This window comes from Ammospiza nelsoni, chromosome 5 (genome assembly GCF_027579445.1).
Source record: "Ammospiza nelsoni isolate bAmmNel1 chromosome 5, bAmmNel1.pri, whole genome shotgun sequence".
Taxonomy (NCBI): Eukaryota; Metazoa; Chordata; class Aves; order Passeriformes; family Passerellidae; genus Ammospiza; species Ammospiza nelsoni.
Genome location: NC_080637.1, coordinates 30186468 through 30203994, shown reverse-complemented (window position 1 = coordinate 30203994; position 17527 = coordinate 30186468). Strand labels below are relative to the sequence as shown.

At 40.0% G+C, this 17527-nt stretch overlaps 1 protein-coding gene across 1 annotated transcript in view; it reads right to left on the bottom strand.

Moving 5' to 3' along the window:
• Positions 1–379: 379 nt before the first annotated feature.
• The window catches only part of ANO6 (anoctamin 6), a 71364-nt gene continuing 54216 nt past the window's right edge, over positions 380–17527 (bottom strand). The window contains exons 11-20 of the mRNA XM_059471706.1: positions 17029–17174; positions 15526–15603; positions 13843–14068; positions 12790–12959; positions 12148–12245; positions 11380–11510; positions 10370–10575; positions 6074–6273; positions 5511–5616; positions 380–4589 (exon numbers count right to left, since the gene is read on the bottom strand). Of these exons, the coding sequence (XP_059327689.1) occupies positions 4383–4589; positions 5511–5616; positions 6074–6273; positions 10370–10575; positions 11380–11510; positions 12148–12245; positions 12790–12959; positions 13843–14068; positions 15526–15603; positions 17029–17174 (1568 nt within the window). The 3' untranslated portion in view covers positions 380–4382. The remainder of the gene's footprint in view (positions 4590–5510; positions 5617–6073; positions 6274–10369; positions 10576–11379; positions 11511–12147; positions 12246–12789; positions 12960–13842; positions 14069–15525; positions 15604–17028; positions 17175–17527) is intronic.

Here is a 17527-nt window from a genome sequence, read left to right as displayed (position 1 = left end):
GGGAGAGAGGGACAGAGTGGGTTGCCTGGAAATGGGAACATCCCAGACTCGATCCAGATGAAGAAATAAATGATGACTCTGAAACATAACACAGGGTTTATCATGACAGGAGTGAAAGGTTATAAAGACCTAAACTGTTTATTTGTATGAGAACATAATGGTTCTTGTCATCAATGTGGTGTTGGAAGGAATGACTTCCATCTAGGGGATGCAGAAAAACCCAGAAGATAAATTTCAGCACTAGTAACACTTTAATGGAATAAGATTGAAAAGGAGGATGAATATGGAAATTAAGACAGGGATGACACTGTAATAATTTAAGTGTAGCATTTGGGAGCAGCAGTATCATTCAAGGAAAAACAAACAACACTAATCAACATCAGATGTATTGATATTTTAAAATAGACTTTATTTAATGACAATAAATATAAAGAAATCTTAATATTCAGAAACTAATTGCAAACATTCTTAGAAAAAATAAAAAATACACTCTTACATTCTAAATTTTATTGACATACACAGAGTCTAAAACAGTGGTGATAGTCTGTAATTTATGGTGCTTGGTAAGGCAATGAAATGGTCACTGGTCCAAATTTACCCTGACTTCAATAGATCTGTACAAGGTAGGAGTCTGGTCTACGTATCAAGTGTAGAAAAAAGTAAAATGGAGTCAGAGTTTAAAACAAATGCTGATTTTTCCTTCAAGCAGATCTTTAATTAAAGTGACAAAGGCTAAAAAAGAAAAAAAAAATTACAAATACTCATATGTTGGCAACTGGCCCCCAGCATTTTGTTCTTAAGCCTCCGCAGAGCTTCTGGCACTCAAGCAGAGCACATTTCAGCAGCTGGAGGTAGAGGCTTCAGAAACTGCACAGCTTAACTCAAACTATTAAAATGCAATTATTAGGCACTGTGTTGGTTTCCCTCTCCTTTCTCTGATTCAGAACTCTGCTGTGAATAACACTGAGCACATGGCAAACTGAACTGAGTTCCTGATGTAATGTCTTCTGAAATGAAATGTTACAGCTACATTAGCAAGGAGCATGGCATTTCAGAAGCAAATCACTCGAGCAAAAAGTTCATGTTGGCTGGGTGATGCTCATGCAGAGCTCACCACTCTTCAGCCCAGCTCTGGTTTCAGCAGACAAAAGGCCTGCTGGTGACCATTAAGTGCATATCTAAAAGCTGCCTTCTGGGTCAGTTGGAACCAAAAGGAACTCAGCCCATGTGTGCCCAGACTAACCTGTGATGCCTCCCAGAAAATGGAGACAAGTGGAAGACCGGTTTCCAAAGCACATTTGTCATCTGAACAAAAAAGGTTACATAGAAACACACTCAGGGCTGATTAGGATTTTATTATGGGAGTAGCCCAAGCCACAGGCACATAGGCTTTGCTGATGTAGCAGGTTTTTTAATTGTTATTTTAAAGGCAGGAATATAAACTCTTCATGACACTGAGGGCGAACTCTCCCTTTAGGAAATGATGACAACTGATGCAGGAAGAAACAACTTGGAGACTCCCCAGGTATCACACAGGGAGCATAATTCTAGGCACTTCTGAAAATCAGCCTTCAGCCCTGCCACTGCTCACAGTATGACAATTAATTTGTTTCCTAGTTTCTTTAACTCTCAAAGAGCTTCCTTAAGACCAAATAATAACCTGAAATGGTCCATTTTGTGCTGCATTTCCACCCCTTTATCACAGGATGCCTCCTTACCTGCCCTCTAACACCACACCTGGAAAGGTATTTAAGGCACACTGGTACTGTGATCACTGATGAGGGAATAAAAATGGCATCTCTCATCTGAACACAACTGCAAATGAGAAAGGTCCAGCTGAAAGCTAAAATCAAAAGCTCCAAGTATGAAAGGAGCCAACTGTCCTTTTTAAACCAACTCATTTTCTACAGGGAAATCCTGACTACATCACTAAAATTGTTCCTTAATAAAGTTTTTGGACAAAACTTTGTTTCAACTGAAAATTTGGTATATTATGCAGTGACAGGACAAGAGGCAGAAACTGAAACATTTTTTCACTATGAGGATGACTGAGCAGTGGCACAGGTGGCCCAGAAAGGTTGTGGAGTCTCCATCCCTGGAAATATTCAAAAGAATATAAAGAATATTTGACCAGCCTGGCTGAACAGGGAGCTTTGGCTGGAACTGGTAAAAAAGGAGAGTTGATGACCTTTGGAAGAAGGGGCAGACAGCTCAGGAAGACTAATGCTATGAGGTTTTGCAGGAAGAAAATTAGAAGGGCCAAAGCCCCACTAGAACTTAATCTGGCTACTGCTGCAAAAGACAATAATAATGTTTCTATAAACATATCAGCAACTAAAGGAGGGCTAAGGAGACTCTCAATCCTTTACTGGATGTGGTGGAAAACACACGGACAAAAATGAGGAAAAGGCTGAGGTACTCAATGCTGTTTTTGCCTCAGTCTTTAGTAGTGACACCAGTTGTTCTCTGAGATCCCAGCCCCCTGGGAGGAGGGGAGACAGGGGCAGGGAACAGAATGAAGCCCTCATGATCCAAGGGGAAACATTCAGTGACCTGCTACACCACTTAGACAGACACAAGTCCCTGGGGCTGAATGGGTGCTGATCTGCTCACAGCTTGGGCAGACCTACTGCTGGCTAGATAAAAAACTGGCTGGGTGGCCGTGCTCAGAGAGTGGTATTTAAAAGACATGTAGATGTGGCACTCAGTAACATGGCTTAGTTGTGGTCATGGCAGTGTCAGGTTAATGGTGAGGCTTGATAATCTTAAAGGTCTTTTCCAGTCTGAATGATCTTATGATTCTATAGGGTTGGCTTCAAAAGACAGGCTTGAGTTACATGGCACTGAGTATTTGGGGATTTTGCTGCAAAGTTCATAGGTGTAATTCCTTTTGATTATTGACTGGATAAAATGCATCTTCCAAATGCTATTTAATTTCTGTAAATGGACTTCATACTTAAATAGTTATATGAATAATCTGCCTAAAAATTCTGCATATCTATTGCATTTAAGAAGAGTACAAAATTACAAACATAATCACCTGGTTTATAGAGCACAGGCATATTTTTCTTTTTTTAAAAGGTTTTGGTTTTCATGATTTATATAAATTTGTTCATTAAAACTGTTAAAAGAGAAAGCAAGTTAATAATCTGCAATATCACTTCTTCAGGCACAAAATAGCATTCCACATGCTTAATCTGTAATTCCCTAATTCCCAGTTTGCATCTGGAGCCAAAACAAGGGGGGAGATCAGCAGCCTGATTTGAAGATGACTGATGGCTGTAGCACATGCCTCCATACCCCTGACATCCTTCCATATTATTCAAAGCTTCACAGCACGGTTAAGGCCTATGAAATGGTTTATTCCAATCTCCAATTCCAACAGATTCATAGTCTTGTCAGAATTTACTTTACCACGCATTGTTGTATCAAAATGTTCAGCTGCACATTCGTCCTATGTCAAAACCTCAGGGAAGAGCACGTTTTGGCGTGAGAGAAATGCAAAAGACAGCCCTCCACAAATATTGATTTAGTATGTGAAAAGACTTTTAACACTTATTGCTTTTACAGGTAGGAGACCTTCAGGGCCATGAGCATTTAGCTCAGAATGGGCGAGTGAACTAATGAAAGAACATTGACTGCAGAAAGATAAAATGCCTGAGTTTTCTACTCACTTGGCGTGCTGTAAGGTCAGTTTGTATGCATTGATTTCAAAGGCAATTCTCCTGTTTACACAGAGATTGATGAACAGAATGGGCTTACAGTCCTGTTGCTTCTTGTGATCCAAGTCCATGATTAATTGAAATATCTTGTTATCCATTTAAGTCTCAGTATGCATAGCTAATTCAGAATAGCAACCAACCATGCTTAGTATGTCAACTCCAATGGCTTAACAGTGGGATTTTGAGTTGTATTTTCTTCCTTTTTCCTTCATGTTTTGGCTTTTCCTCTTCATTTTATAGCTGAGGTCTGTATTAGCAAGCAATCAAAACTCCTTCATTGGATGTGATGGTATTCTTATAGCAAATCATTCTTGTTCTTAAGGTTTATTCAAGTTAGACTAGTTATCTAATAGCTGATGCCTAAGAAAAGTAGAAAACAGCCTAGGTGTTTGGGAATTAATCTGCATCTTCTTAAGAGGATAAATAATTTTCCCCTTTTTCTTTTTTTTTTTTTTTTTTAAATGTTCTAAAAAGCTGTTTTAAAAAATGATAACTCCTGTCTGCATTGCAGTGGTTGCATTTGTCCAAGGGAAACTGGTAAATGAGCATGTAAGAGCTGCAAGAAACAATGTTTAGTACATCCAAAGTGCTTGATAGCTATTGGTAATATCTGGACAGATATTAGCTGTCCAAGTACTGTTGTTCCATATGAAAAAGTACTTATTCATCTTTAGGTCGGAAAGTGCTGTCTGCTCCTTTGATGATTTTGTCAGCTATTTTGCCCATGGTTCTTTTCACACCTTTGAGATCATTCTCGTGTAATAGTTTCTGTGTGAGGTACTTCTCTCGTTTGACCTTGCTCTTGGTCTTCTCCGATACGTCCGGAATTACATATGAAATAATAAACTTCACAAAGTATATGACATGCTGGGAAAGGTGAAAATGAAAAAAATGTCAGTCAGGCTGAACAGGACATTATTATCATTATAAATGAAATGTCACTTTTTATCTTAAGACACTGAGCTGACTCAGTGCCAGTATCTAAAACTGTAGAAAAAGATTTTAAAAAGACATGACTAATAAGATAGAATAATTATCTGATAAACAAGAATTTTCTGATTTTCCAATCCTGATTTGAGCAAGGACTTCTCTGCCTGCTTTGGGGAAACCCTGGTACACAGCGCTTCCTTCCTGCATGGAAACACTTTTTACAGTTTCCTAGATTTTTTATGTTTGTTCAAATCACTCTGGGGCAATTACTTTTCTCTGATACAGGAAATCTGCTCTAACCAGTTTCTGATGACTTCAGTAGTCCCTGTATCAGGACCTAAACACATTTTATAGTTAAATAATACTCAATATTCCTCTCTCTTTGTCTTTGACTGATTTCCATCTTTCGTAAGCCCAGGCTGTAGCTGCAGAGGAAAGAGCAATTGTTTTTTGATGGTCATCTAGAGAAGATCACTTCTTGCAGGGACTGTCTTTATAGACTTCACTCTGCCATGTATTGTACCTGCATTATGTACGTGCATTACAAACAGGTATCGTGCATATGCACTCAGGACGCTATGTGCAAACTTCCTCTAAATACATGTATTCTATTTCTGCCACTAAAAATTATTCTACAGTTCTTGAGAAAAGAAGCTGCAGCTCTGTGGGGCAATCTTCAGCTGATGTCATGATTTCAGGGAATTATTTTTCCAGTGTTGCTACTCTTAATTTACATCTCCCAAGTTCTTGCTCATGCTAGCACAGATCACAGCTGTGCCTGGACCGAAAGCCTCTGAAGGATTTTCCACAGGGAGGGAAGAGACTAAATAGGCATTGCTCAAAGCCCCATACACTGACCTCCATGACGATGATGAAAGCCAGCTTGGCTGCAATGACATGCCAGTAGTATATGTTGTGCTCGTACTGGTGCTGGTGACCAGGAGGGTAGCGGAGATCCCGGTATCTGGAAGCAAACCGGAAAGTCAGGAGCCGTCTCTGGCATCTCTGCAGTACGGCACTGTGGCCAGAGGATGGAGCACGACATGGCCCTGCTTCACGTGTCCAGAACAGTCAGCTCGGGGAACTGCTGCGATGGGCAAAACCATATCTGCCAGATAAGCTATATTTGGCTGAAACGTCGTGGGTTTTTTGCCATTTTATTAAGAATTACTGATAAAAATTGTAAGGTGCTTTTTTTTGAAAACTATCAGCTAGGAGAAAGCCCAATTTAAAAAAAAAAAGAATTTTCTGAGTGGCACTTTTGGGTGAATACTTCCATTCCATTCAGCCATTCAAAATAAGCTGGGTTCTCCTGTGTTTTAATGTTTCTTAAGGGATATTGTTTTCTGAATTAGATGGCCCAGAAATAAAAACAACTATTTTTGTAATTGGAAAATGACAAATACTTATTTGACACTTGCCTGCATGTTGTTTGTTTCCCGAGCCAAGGGGAAGAAGGCTTGCTTTCATTCTTGAAGTCTGATATATTGAAGACAGAAAGTGTGCTGTTTATGTACCCCTCCATAGTGTGAGTGCTGTGGCTCCCGTAAGGAGGGACAGAAAAGGACCAGTAATAAACCAGACGAGGAATCATGTCAGATGTAAAAGCAATGATCAAAGCCTGCGTTTCAGACAGAGAAGACAAAAAAGCAGAGCAGCATTAAAGAAATAAGCTTTAATATGCATTCCTTTGCCATATACTTATCATCTCAAAAGTTAGCATAGGAGCTAAAAATAGAAAATATGTTCTTTTCCCATCAGTGGCTGTTCATTCTGTAAATGAGCATGTAAGTCTCTCATGGGCACAAAACAATCCCTTTCTGGCATGTGTACTCTGTACAGTTCCTAAATTCTGCTAGCTCTGCTGAATGTCTTAAAACAGCTATACTGTAAAACACTTCTTTCACATGCATGCAGAGAAGATCAGCAAATGTGCTTCTTATGAGTACTAATGAGATGCTTGAAGAAATTCTGCCTGATGAAACTAATGGAAACAACAGAGGAGTTTTTCAGTAATAGAGAATTAAATGTCACCAGGTTCTCCGATGTCTGAGTAAAGGAATTAAATAAATTAGATATATAACTGATCCATCTCTGATCCTAGAAACCTCCCACCCTTTCTGAGGTGCTAGCCAGCCCAAATTCATCTTGGTACTTGTTGCCTCCTACTACAGCATAGTACATGTGGAAACTACTCTTGATGCCAAGATAATTTTTTTAGCAGCAGCTGCACAGTGCTGTTTTACATGACGTGACCATTTGTTTTTATCTTGCTCCCAAGAGAGTCCCTGTCCTACTCAGTCTGCTAGTCACAAACTGGGTAGGAAATACGATCTGTGGGTTTGTTGTGGGAAGTCTTTTCTGAACTCATGAGCTTCCCAAAACATCCTATTCTGGAGGACAGGTTAACTATGTTTAATCCAATTTCCTCCCCTGCTACTTCAAGTTCAAAAGGTTTCCCTGTGAGGAAGACTTTCCACTGGCAAGATCTGCAGCTGAGTATTTAGCAAGAGGCTGCCCAGCCAGCTCATGACAACAGGCGTCTCTGGTGCCCGGCACCTGGCAAGGAGCGACCAGCTGCACTCAGGCAGCCCCAGAGAAGTGTTTGGTCCCATACCAGGTTAAAAATACCCACTTAGCAACATGGATGGAAAGAACCAGGGCAGAGACATGGAAGAGAAAGGTGTGAAGTAGGGATCTGATGAGATCAGGCGGGAGGAGTTTTAGGCACAGATGTATAAAAGAGGCAGAAAAAACTACAGGAAAATTATAGGACAGAATTAGGGGCAAAGTCAAGCAATAATGGGTAACAGAGGAGCACAAAAACTGGTTCATATCTGCTTCCTATTCCCCATCATGCCAGTCTGTAACCAATGAGATCTGTATTTCCTTATTTTGATGACATAGGACAAAAAAATTTCCATTTTTGTGCAGCATTTCCAGCCAGACAATCCCAGCCTGAGGAGGTATTTGTAGCAGTTGCTGAAAAAGGGAAGGGGAGAGAGGGGAAAGGGTGAAAAAAAAAAGTGGATAACTCTTCCACAGTTCCTTGAACAATGCTTTGGTGGCAGTGCTAGCTAAATCAACATCCTCTATCTGCCTCCAGCAGTTGACTTGTGCTCTGTGCTGGCTTGGGCAGTCCTGGGCCCATTCAGCAGACCAGATGAAGATGCTGATCTGACTGGGAATCACCACTGGATCCTTTCCCTGGTCTGATTCATCATGTGTCTATACAGCACTTGTGCCAGCACAATGCAAGAGGCAGGACCAAGGGGGAAGGACAGCAAAGGGAAAGAGCAGGGAGTTGAAAAGGGGGCAAGACCCACCCTACCTCAGGTAGCACCACTGCCAAATGATGAATAATATCCTAGTGTCTGACCTTTTGAGTTGGCTTACTTTGAAGAACTGGAAAAGCTAAACTGTAGTTAAGATAAAAGTTGCAGAAACATTCTTTCTGAGACTGTGGCCTAAGATCTGTATTTAGTTCTCCAGAATATGGTTACAAGTGAGTTCAGCTGAGAGAAAGTTTGGCTGATAAGAAATAAAAAGAAGGCATCCTAGGTCTAAAACTCATTGAAAATTTTCAAGGATAAGGTGTTTTTCTTGTACTGCACTTTGGCTTAAATCAAATGTAGTTGGCATGCACTTTTAAAAACTGTTTTTAAGCGTTACATGCCAGTGTGAAATGAAGTGAAAATTATGTGTTGTTTATATTTACACGCCGAGTAGGAGTTTTTGACTGACAAGAAGTATATAGTACTGTGTCTTGCAGCTGCAGGGAGACGACCTCACAGGTAAATTACTCTGTTTTTAACTCTGAAGTCAGAGTTAAAAGTAGAGTACAAGTAGAGTATTTGTAGTCTGAATTACAAGCATAGAAAATTTTTGTTAAATAAACTTTGTTTCTGTTCATTAGCTCATCTAGTCAGACCATAAATGAATTATTATCAACTTAACAGTAAGGCAAAAAAATTTCTTCTCCCTTTGGACCAAATGAATTTGATGCTGCTTCTTTGTATCAGAAAGACGCTGGAATATGGTATTTACAGAGCTTAATATTTGATCTTACTGAATCTTTTTCGCAAGGCCCCAGGTCTCTCATCATCCTAAATCTGAGCCTTGTCTCACTCTCCTCCCTCTCTCAGAATGATCTCCAGATGTGCTCCAGAGAGCTTCAAGGACAGAAATACGAGAACTAATCCTACGGCATCCTCTCAAAGGAAAAACTTTTTTCCTCTTGAATTATGGGCTGCGTTTCAGACTATTGCACTGGAGAACTACAAACAAACAGCACATTCTTTGCTTCCCAAGCCTTACTGCACACAGTTTTCCATTTATACCATAACTAATTAAAATCAGTCTTCAAATCAACAACAGATGCAGTAGCAAGTCCAGTGCCTCACGGCAACTCACAAAACTGGTAGCTTTGTGCAAAAGTTGATAGCAGCTGCTACAAAGGTAACATGCATGAAGAAGAAGATGCACCAAGGGGAAGATGATACACTACCCAAGTATAATTAGCTGTAACAAGTCATGTAAAAGACAAGAAACATGTTCTATAAGGTAAGGCAAAATCAAGGCAGGGTTGTTAAAGACTGGTGACTTGGATCAGTTCCTGGATGTCAAACAAGGAAAGAAACACACTCAAAGGAGGAAAACAGCTTCTAGCATTTGCTCAAGCACATGGCTTCATGGCCCACACTTCATTAGCAATAAATACCAATCTCTTTGAGGTCCTCACAACACGTGCAGCGGGGCTGTTGGAACGTGGCAGTCTCTGGAGCTGAGCCCCTCGCACGCAACAGCCCCCAGAGTGAGCGGCCGATGCCCTGCTTGCACACTGACATCACCTGCCAAAAGCAGGGCACAAACACATTCCTCACAGAGGCCTACACATGGCCAAGTCAACGTGAGGTCACCAAAGCCACTGTAACTCTGCCCTGAATATCATGAGAACTGTGATAAGGCACAATATTTTAAAGTAATCTTAAGATACATGTTCAACTTCTAGTTTCATATTGGTATTACAAGATCCAGCTGGACTGACTAGGAACTACAGTTATCCAATAGCATAACATATTTGGATCTCTCTGAAAACAGAAGAAAACAGTGACCTTGTTGAAAAAGGCTATTATTCCCCATGGATAGTCTGAGGTGTTATTGTGCCTGCAGAAGAAACCAGTGGTCATTATTCCTTTAAAAAAGGCCAGCAGCAAGAATTTTCTGTAAGTTAATACATACTAGCTCCTGTTTAGTAATCCACAAATAATCCACAGTGATAAATAATAATGGCTTATTTTTCTTCCCACAATGCAGCCTACAAATTAAATAATGGTGAATTGATACAAAAAAAGTGAAATGTCTGAATTTCATTGTTAGAAGTATATTAATCAGAATTTTTTTCTTAATAATTTCAAGAAACTATTGAAAAATTCTCTTAAAATTCAGTTTATTGTGTACTTAAAAAATTAAGTACAGCTGAAGAACAGATTAGAGTCCAAATTCTCAGAAAATTCATTCTGATACACAATTTTGAACACACGTGGTATTTTTCGGCACACAAGAAAGAAGCTGAATTTCTGTTTTAAGAACAGAAAGGATCTGAATGTGCCTTAAGGATCATTTCAGTTGCACTGCCACACACAGCATTCCCACATTTGGATGTAGCACCTGCAGAGAAGGCATTTTCTCTTTAGCAGCTGCTGCACCGTACTTACGTTGGTGACCACGGCCAGAATGGCGATGCCCTGCAGGATGGGCTGCCAGGCTCCGATGTCCTGTGCCTTCTGTGGCACCATGCGCCTGAACTGTGTGGTCAGCTTCCACGCATCCAGCCGGATTTCCAGCATGTTGTTCATGAGAGCCAGCAGAGGAGCCAGGGGGAACGACGCCACAAACAGGGTCACAAAGCCAAACTGAATAACTGTGAAAGGGAGAGGTTACATGCATTGATGAGGCTTTCATTTCCTGGAGATAAGCAAGTGCAGGCATGTATGGTTTTTATACTCCAAATTCAGGTGGAAGAAACAAGAAAGCGTAGCTCGATTCCTCGTGACTCTTTGGGATGAGAAAATAGTAGCACAACAGTACCGGAGAAACTTGCTAGGTGAAGGCAACAGGAAAATATTACAAATCACAACACAGCATGAGAAACTATTCTGGGTATTCAAATATCCATTTCTTTCTGACATCTTTATCATGAAGACCTGGAAATCTCATGACTATCTGTCTCTGTACCGAACTGGAAGGCCCAAACCAACAATCATCAAACTGGTGTCTGGATACTGTCTTAAGCACACTGGCAACGTTGTCATACAATGGATGGTGGCAACAAACCAGCCACGGCCTGCCAGCTCCGAGGTTACCAGCAGCGACTCCGGGTGACTGCAGAGCTCCAGCAGAGCAGTGTGACACAGGGCTCTGCTCTGCAGCACCAGAACGTGACAGGGCTCTGCCCTCTGAATGCATTTCTCACAGGATTAGGCAAGGAAGCAGCAGCACTCCTCCTTGTACAATCACATCCTGCTTCCTAGTTATAAAATGGATTAAGGCTTAGCTGCTTAATAAAAGCTTGTAATACCACCTGTAATGGCTCAATCAAAACTTGTCTCAGAAAACATTAATGTCTCCTCTGGCCACCATATTCCACACTGCTTGTGTGAAGATTTTCTTTAGAACATGTTTGTACCCAGCAGTGGTAGTGAATCCAGACTAAACTGTTCCTTACCCATTTCAAGATACTCATAAAATAGTCCAAGTTTTCCAATGGGTTGGAGGTGGTAGTCATGCTCCCAACGGGGAACAACTTTTTCTGATCTAGCAGCTGCAGAATATCTTCCAATTAGATTCTTGACCAAACTATCAGACGGGGAGAAAAGGAACACTAACATTGGTAAAAGAACCTAAGAAGTCCAGTAAACGCAAAAAAAAAAATAAATTGGCATTTCTGCTTTTACATTTTTGGTTGTAGATTTAAACAACAGATTTATTTATTTATGAATTATTCAAAACTTTCTTCCTAAGAAAGGAGAGTTTTGTTGCCTTACCCTTCAAGTGGGTTTTTACAAGCCATAAATAAGAGTGTAAATATACCAGAATCACAGTGATTTATATCTACTAAATGAGTTAAAATAGTAACTTATACATGACTTTTAAAATCCCAATGTATAACAACAAATCATTCCAATCAGTATTAAGCAAGTCTTCAGTTTAATATTGTCATAGCTTTTACTACCTCAGTTTTGAATATGCAGCCTGAAACACATCAAGTTTGACGTGCAGAGGAAGGAAGAATTTCTGATTAGAATTAAAATCAGTTAAAACAACAGAGACAGCAGCCCAGACTACCCGACCAAAAAAGACTCTGAAGACAAGTCTTATTCTTTCAGAACACAATATGCACTTACCAAACTCAGTGACTAAATGCCTGAAGGCATCAAGCAAAACAGTGTTTTTCAACTATGAAAGAGCAGATTACTTAATAATTTGAACTTACGGAACAAGCACTTCCTGAACGTTGTTCCAGATAGCTTTCCCTCCCACTATGATGGCAAGCTGGGTTGTGAGCTCCAAGAGACATCCACCTGGATCACACTGAAGGTTGGGAGAGACAGGAAAATTTTTTTGAGGTTGGGTAACTTTTCAAGTATGCATGAAACATTTAAAATTATGCATCCCTGATTTATTAAAATAACATTACTGAAACCATTCAAAGAAGACTGTCTAGGCAAACTTTTCCAGTAATGTATTCAAAAGCCAAATCCAGGCCACATATGGTAGGTTGACAGAATATCAGTGGAAGAGTGAAATACCAGGTTAAGTCATGCAGCTCTGTGCTATCACCAGGTCAGGGTCACCCAGCAAAACAGGAATGCTTCCACTGATATTCTCTCTTTTCTGTGTGCCTAGTCACAGATTGTAGGACCATGGTAAAATACAGTTTTCTGAGTATGTGCAATACATTTCTAAGCCCAACTGGTCTTGTGCCAGACTCTTTCATGCTAGGGGTTTGTAAGGAGGTAAGTTGGGAGGCAGTCACTTTTAAACCCTAAGGTTAAATATGTACAACTATGTTTTACTTTATACACTCCAAACTGCAGCACAATATCTGGATTAATTACACATTCTACATTCTTACCTCTTCATTGCGATACTTTCCCAGCCAATAAACTGGGCTTCCAGGGTGACCCACAAATTTACCCTTAAAGAAGGCTATGTAGAAGCATGAAGAATAGTAGTTGACAAACTGGAACAAGAACATCTTTGTGGTCAGACTGTTTTCATAATCAGTCTGTGTCCTTGGAAGTTCTGCAATGGAAAAAAAGTAAATAAATTTTAAAAACCCCAACCCAATCTACAAGTAACCTACAAGCTGTTCCAGAGCCTCAGCTGCAAAGTATCTGTAAGCCTCATATTCCTTTATATGACTGAGAGCATTATCATTTAGATTGTACCTAATCCCCATGTATACTGTAACCATTATATAATTCTAAAACTCTATGGGTTGTAAAAAGAAAAGAACTTGTTCCCTGACAATAAAGAAAGAGAAGAAGCAAAAATTCTAATAACTCAGGGGAAGAAAAAGCACCCAAATCCAACGGACTCGACAAAGATGCAAATGTAACACTTTGAACTGATGAAACAGTATTAAGTGAAAACACCAAACTACTACACACATCTAAAGTAAAATAGCTACTTTGATGTTGATGGTCTGGGTATAGAGAATAATATTATTTGTTACTGTTTATCTGTTTAAGAACATCAGAGTGGTATGTAACTTTGGAATGGTGATCTTAGTTCACTTATTTACAAGAAAATAGCTATTTTCCCCATAAACAAAAGCTAACATAATTGAATGTGTTATGCCTTACTGATCTGTTTTCATAAAGCTTGGTTGTTGTAGTAATTTTCTTTGTTTTGTATGTTTCACAAGCACAAAACTGTAAACAATCCATCTTTTATGCTGTCTATGTAAGGCCTTTTCAGGCAAAGAGCTGAATATCATATTTCTCTGATATTGAGAAAATCTATATTAGAAAATTTCTAGGTGGTATCGTGTGATTTTTGTGGGAAAATTCTGGAAGATGTGGTACAGGTGTTCACCTACTGCAATACCTACTACACATATAAATGCTATTTTTTTCTAGCTGTTTTACCCCACGTTTCCACCTGAGGTAGAACAGCAGCATACCAAAGTCAGTGATCAGGATTGCCACTTTCTCGTAGACGATGTTGAGAATCATGATGACAACGAAGCTGATGAGGGAGGCGGTCACTGACGTGGCCGTCTGCGGAGTCAGGTACTTGCGGAGCGCCTCCGTCCCATTGACGTGCTGCGACAACTTTGAGGAGAACGCCAGGAAAACTGAGAGCCTGTAGACAATGATTCCAACAACTGAAGCAATAATCAAAAGGATCTGCCAAGGGAATGCAAGAAAATATATTCATGTTCAACCACCGACGTTAGGAAAAAGTGAGTTCAAAACACTTTTTATGATAGGCAAAAGGAAAGTAATTTTGTGCCTGTCACTCTATTGCAAGAGGATGATCAAATAAGATACAAAGCAATAAATAGAGAATCCATGAAAGAAGCATTTTTTTCATGTAACACAGTAAATCTGCAGGAAAGAAAAGAGATGGTCTGTTTTATCACTAAGAACAAGGTTTTTTACTGATGTAAGCCAATGTAACAAAAAGTGTAATCAAATCTTGCACCTCGAGGCATGTGATGGGAGAAAACTCTTCATACCGGACAATTGGCAGGATGGCAAATGTACTAGTGAGTCTACATTGATTGTGGAGGGGGCTGCACCTTCTCTTCCACATGATACTATTACAGACTACAGACCCCATCAAAGGAAAAGAAAAAATTTAAGCCAAGTCATGTAGTCTGCAGGAATTGCAGTAATGATCCAGGTACCCCATCTTGCTTGCCATCTCCTCTTTCTGTGTCTCTTCCTGCTTTTATTTTTTGCTAGTTCTCTAGATATTGTTCAGTTTAAGCTCCACAGGCTGTGTATCTTCTTTTCACTATCTCAGCAAATTGCCATGAACTACCTTCCCTGACCCAGCACTCAGTAACTGTGCAGTAACACAAGTGACAAACCCAGAACAAATCTCTTCCCTGCAACACGGAGTCTGCCCTATTTAAATCCAACTGCAAATGGGTATTTCTTCCTTTGTGTTTAAAATGTGCCAATGCTGAGGCTCTCCTGGGCTGCCAGATACCACTCTATCTCCTCTCTGCATCCTTTCACTGAGAATGAGGTCTTTTCCAGCTGCTATATGTGCTACAGATGAGGAGCATGCTAAAACACAGAGCTTTTCAAGGCAATCTCTCTAGGCCTGCTCATTGTGTTATATATTGTGTCATGGTTGACTGGACTGCTTTCAAGGTTTAGTTTTAATTAAAGTAGCAGCTCTGGAAGATTAAAGAGCTCCCAGCTTTGCTCTGTTAAGTGAAACACAAAACCTGAAAGAGGTCATGGACTGTGAGACACAATATGGAAGAACACAGCTGGAACAAATCAGACAGAAACTAGCAAGGAGGAGAGCATATAAACCAAAGTCTTCCCCTTACTGCCCCCCTAAAAGCAAAGGCATTTGTCTTAAAATAATGAAGGAAAAATCAATGGACCACCTTCACAAGCATAACTCACAAGCTACAGCTGCAGGATATTTTGATACTGTATGCTAATGACTACTAGGTGACCACAGCTACCTTCTCCATGTGGGTCCATACCTTATGGGCTTGATTTATGCATGAGATGGAAATCCAGCTGAACATGCTCCATTCTCATTTTTTGTTCAGTTCAGGAGGACAGTTACTAGAAAAGTGAATTTATGAGGGGAAAGAATAAGAGAAGAACTTTACCCAGAAGAAGATGGCACTTGTACAGAAAGTCATCCGCACACACTTCCCACATGCAGTGTATGGCACATGTTCTTCTTGCTGTAAAAGATTAGGAAACAGATCAAGGAAGCACACAATCCTCTTTCATTTTTTTTTTTGGTGTGCTCCAATTGAACTCTTTATTATACTGAGGGAAGAAAAAAAGGAAAAAAGTACCTTTTTTTGGTTTCCTGGAAACTCAACATTTATTCACAATTTCAGAAGTCTTGCCTGATTATAGGTGTCTTTTTTGCTGCCCCTTCTAAGACAAAAATGACTTCCATAGAGGTAGAGGGTCCTCAGATCTTATTGACTTCAGTGATTACAGAGTACATACTTCTTTTGAATGGACCCATCCTTCTTGGCTGATCATGGCGTCCAAAGTAATTATCTTTCAAACTTCAATGGCTAAATTTAGCAGGCACTAAAAATTTTGGTCCTTGATCTCTGTATTTCTCAATGTATTCCATACGAACAATGGAATGGCTTCCCCAAGGAAAATGACTACCTCAGTGTGGTACTGTAAAAATTCACTGAGTCTTTAAAGAATCTCTGAGGATCAAAATAAAATATTTTAGCATATTCTTCACTCTTTGAACTGTCTGGAAGGAACTTTCTAGCTATGACTTTATATATTCAAGGTGGCATAGGTTTACAAGCTTTTTGATAGCACAAGATATAAAAAGAAGACCTGTATAGGATAGTTTCAACTATGGCAGTTAATTTTGAAACTTTTCAAGTCCCTCTAATAAACATCACTATAACGTGGATGGAATGTGAAAGTAGTGCAAATGATTACACAAAAGACAGAGTAATCTATTGACAGAGAATAATAAAAAGTGAAACTGAACTTGAGTAAGCTGCCAAAGCTAAAGCTACCGAAATGTATAATAAATAGAAATCTAAAGTAAGATCCTCATAAATATGAATCCTCTGTCATTGAAATGAGGCTTATCCTTGTCTCTGCAAATTTGTTGTTATTAATCATAATTTCATCCATATGCACTTAGCAACAATAGCTATTTATACATGTTTCAAACAGAAATATCTTCGGTTAAAAAACATTCCTGGCATAATATACAATAATGCATTGTTTCCCTTTATTCACCTTTTTTTTCCTGATGCATGTCTAGGTAAAGATAGCAAATGCTGTGTGATCTTGGCCTCTGGCAGCAACAATTTACGATTTCTTGGGGCATTTAATAAAGTAGACTTAGTCTTCTAAGCTGGGGATGATGCCTACTTCTGTTTACTTAAGACAGAGGAACCTCAGCAGTTCAATGTCCTCAAACAGGCAACTACTTTAAAGTGCTTTCAGTTAGATTTCAATTCCCTCTCCCTGCATCTGTACTTTATCAAGTCACTCTTTTCAGACCAGCTTACCAATTTGAGGCACTGCTGATTTATAAAGCTCCAGTCCTGAGTCACCATTTTCATGGTGTCTGCTCACAGCATGCCTACACCAGTTGTCAAAATATTCCTTACCTGAGTGATTTCATTCATCACTATGTGAGTGCAGCGAGCTTCGTATTCTGGGCGGACCTGCTCCTCTTGCTCCAAGTACTCAACTGTGTCCCATTCATACTCCAGCTCAGCCTGCCGTCGCTTCCAGAACTCCAAAAAAAAGGTAACTACCCAAAGGACAGACAAAATGAGCAATAACACATGAGTACTGGATACTGTTTGCCCCCTCTGGGCTATAACACATGGCTCAGTATTCCATACAGCTTTTCACAGACTGTTTTCCTGGACTGTGCTCCTGCAGCTGGAAGTGCTGAGGATCAGGTACACAGATGCCTAAGTAGTAATGGTTAAACATGAATGCAGCCAAACTCATGACCTTGTCCCAAGACACTACACAGGCAGATCTGGCAGCAGAGGCAATGACAAAGCCAGATGGGAAGGCTGGGAGGAGCTCAGGATGCTGGGTGTCAGTACCATGCTCCCTGGCACACACCTGGATGCTTCATTCTTGAAGAGGGTG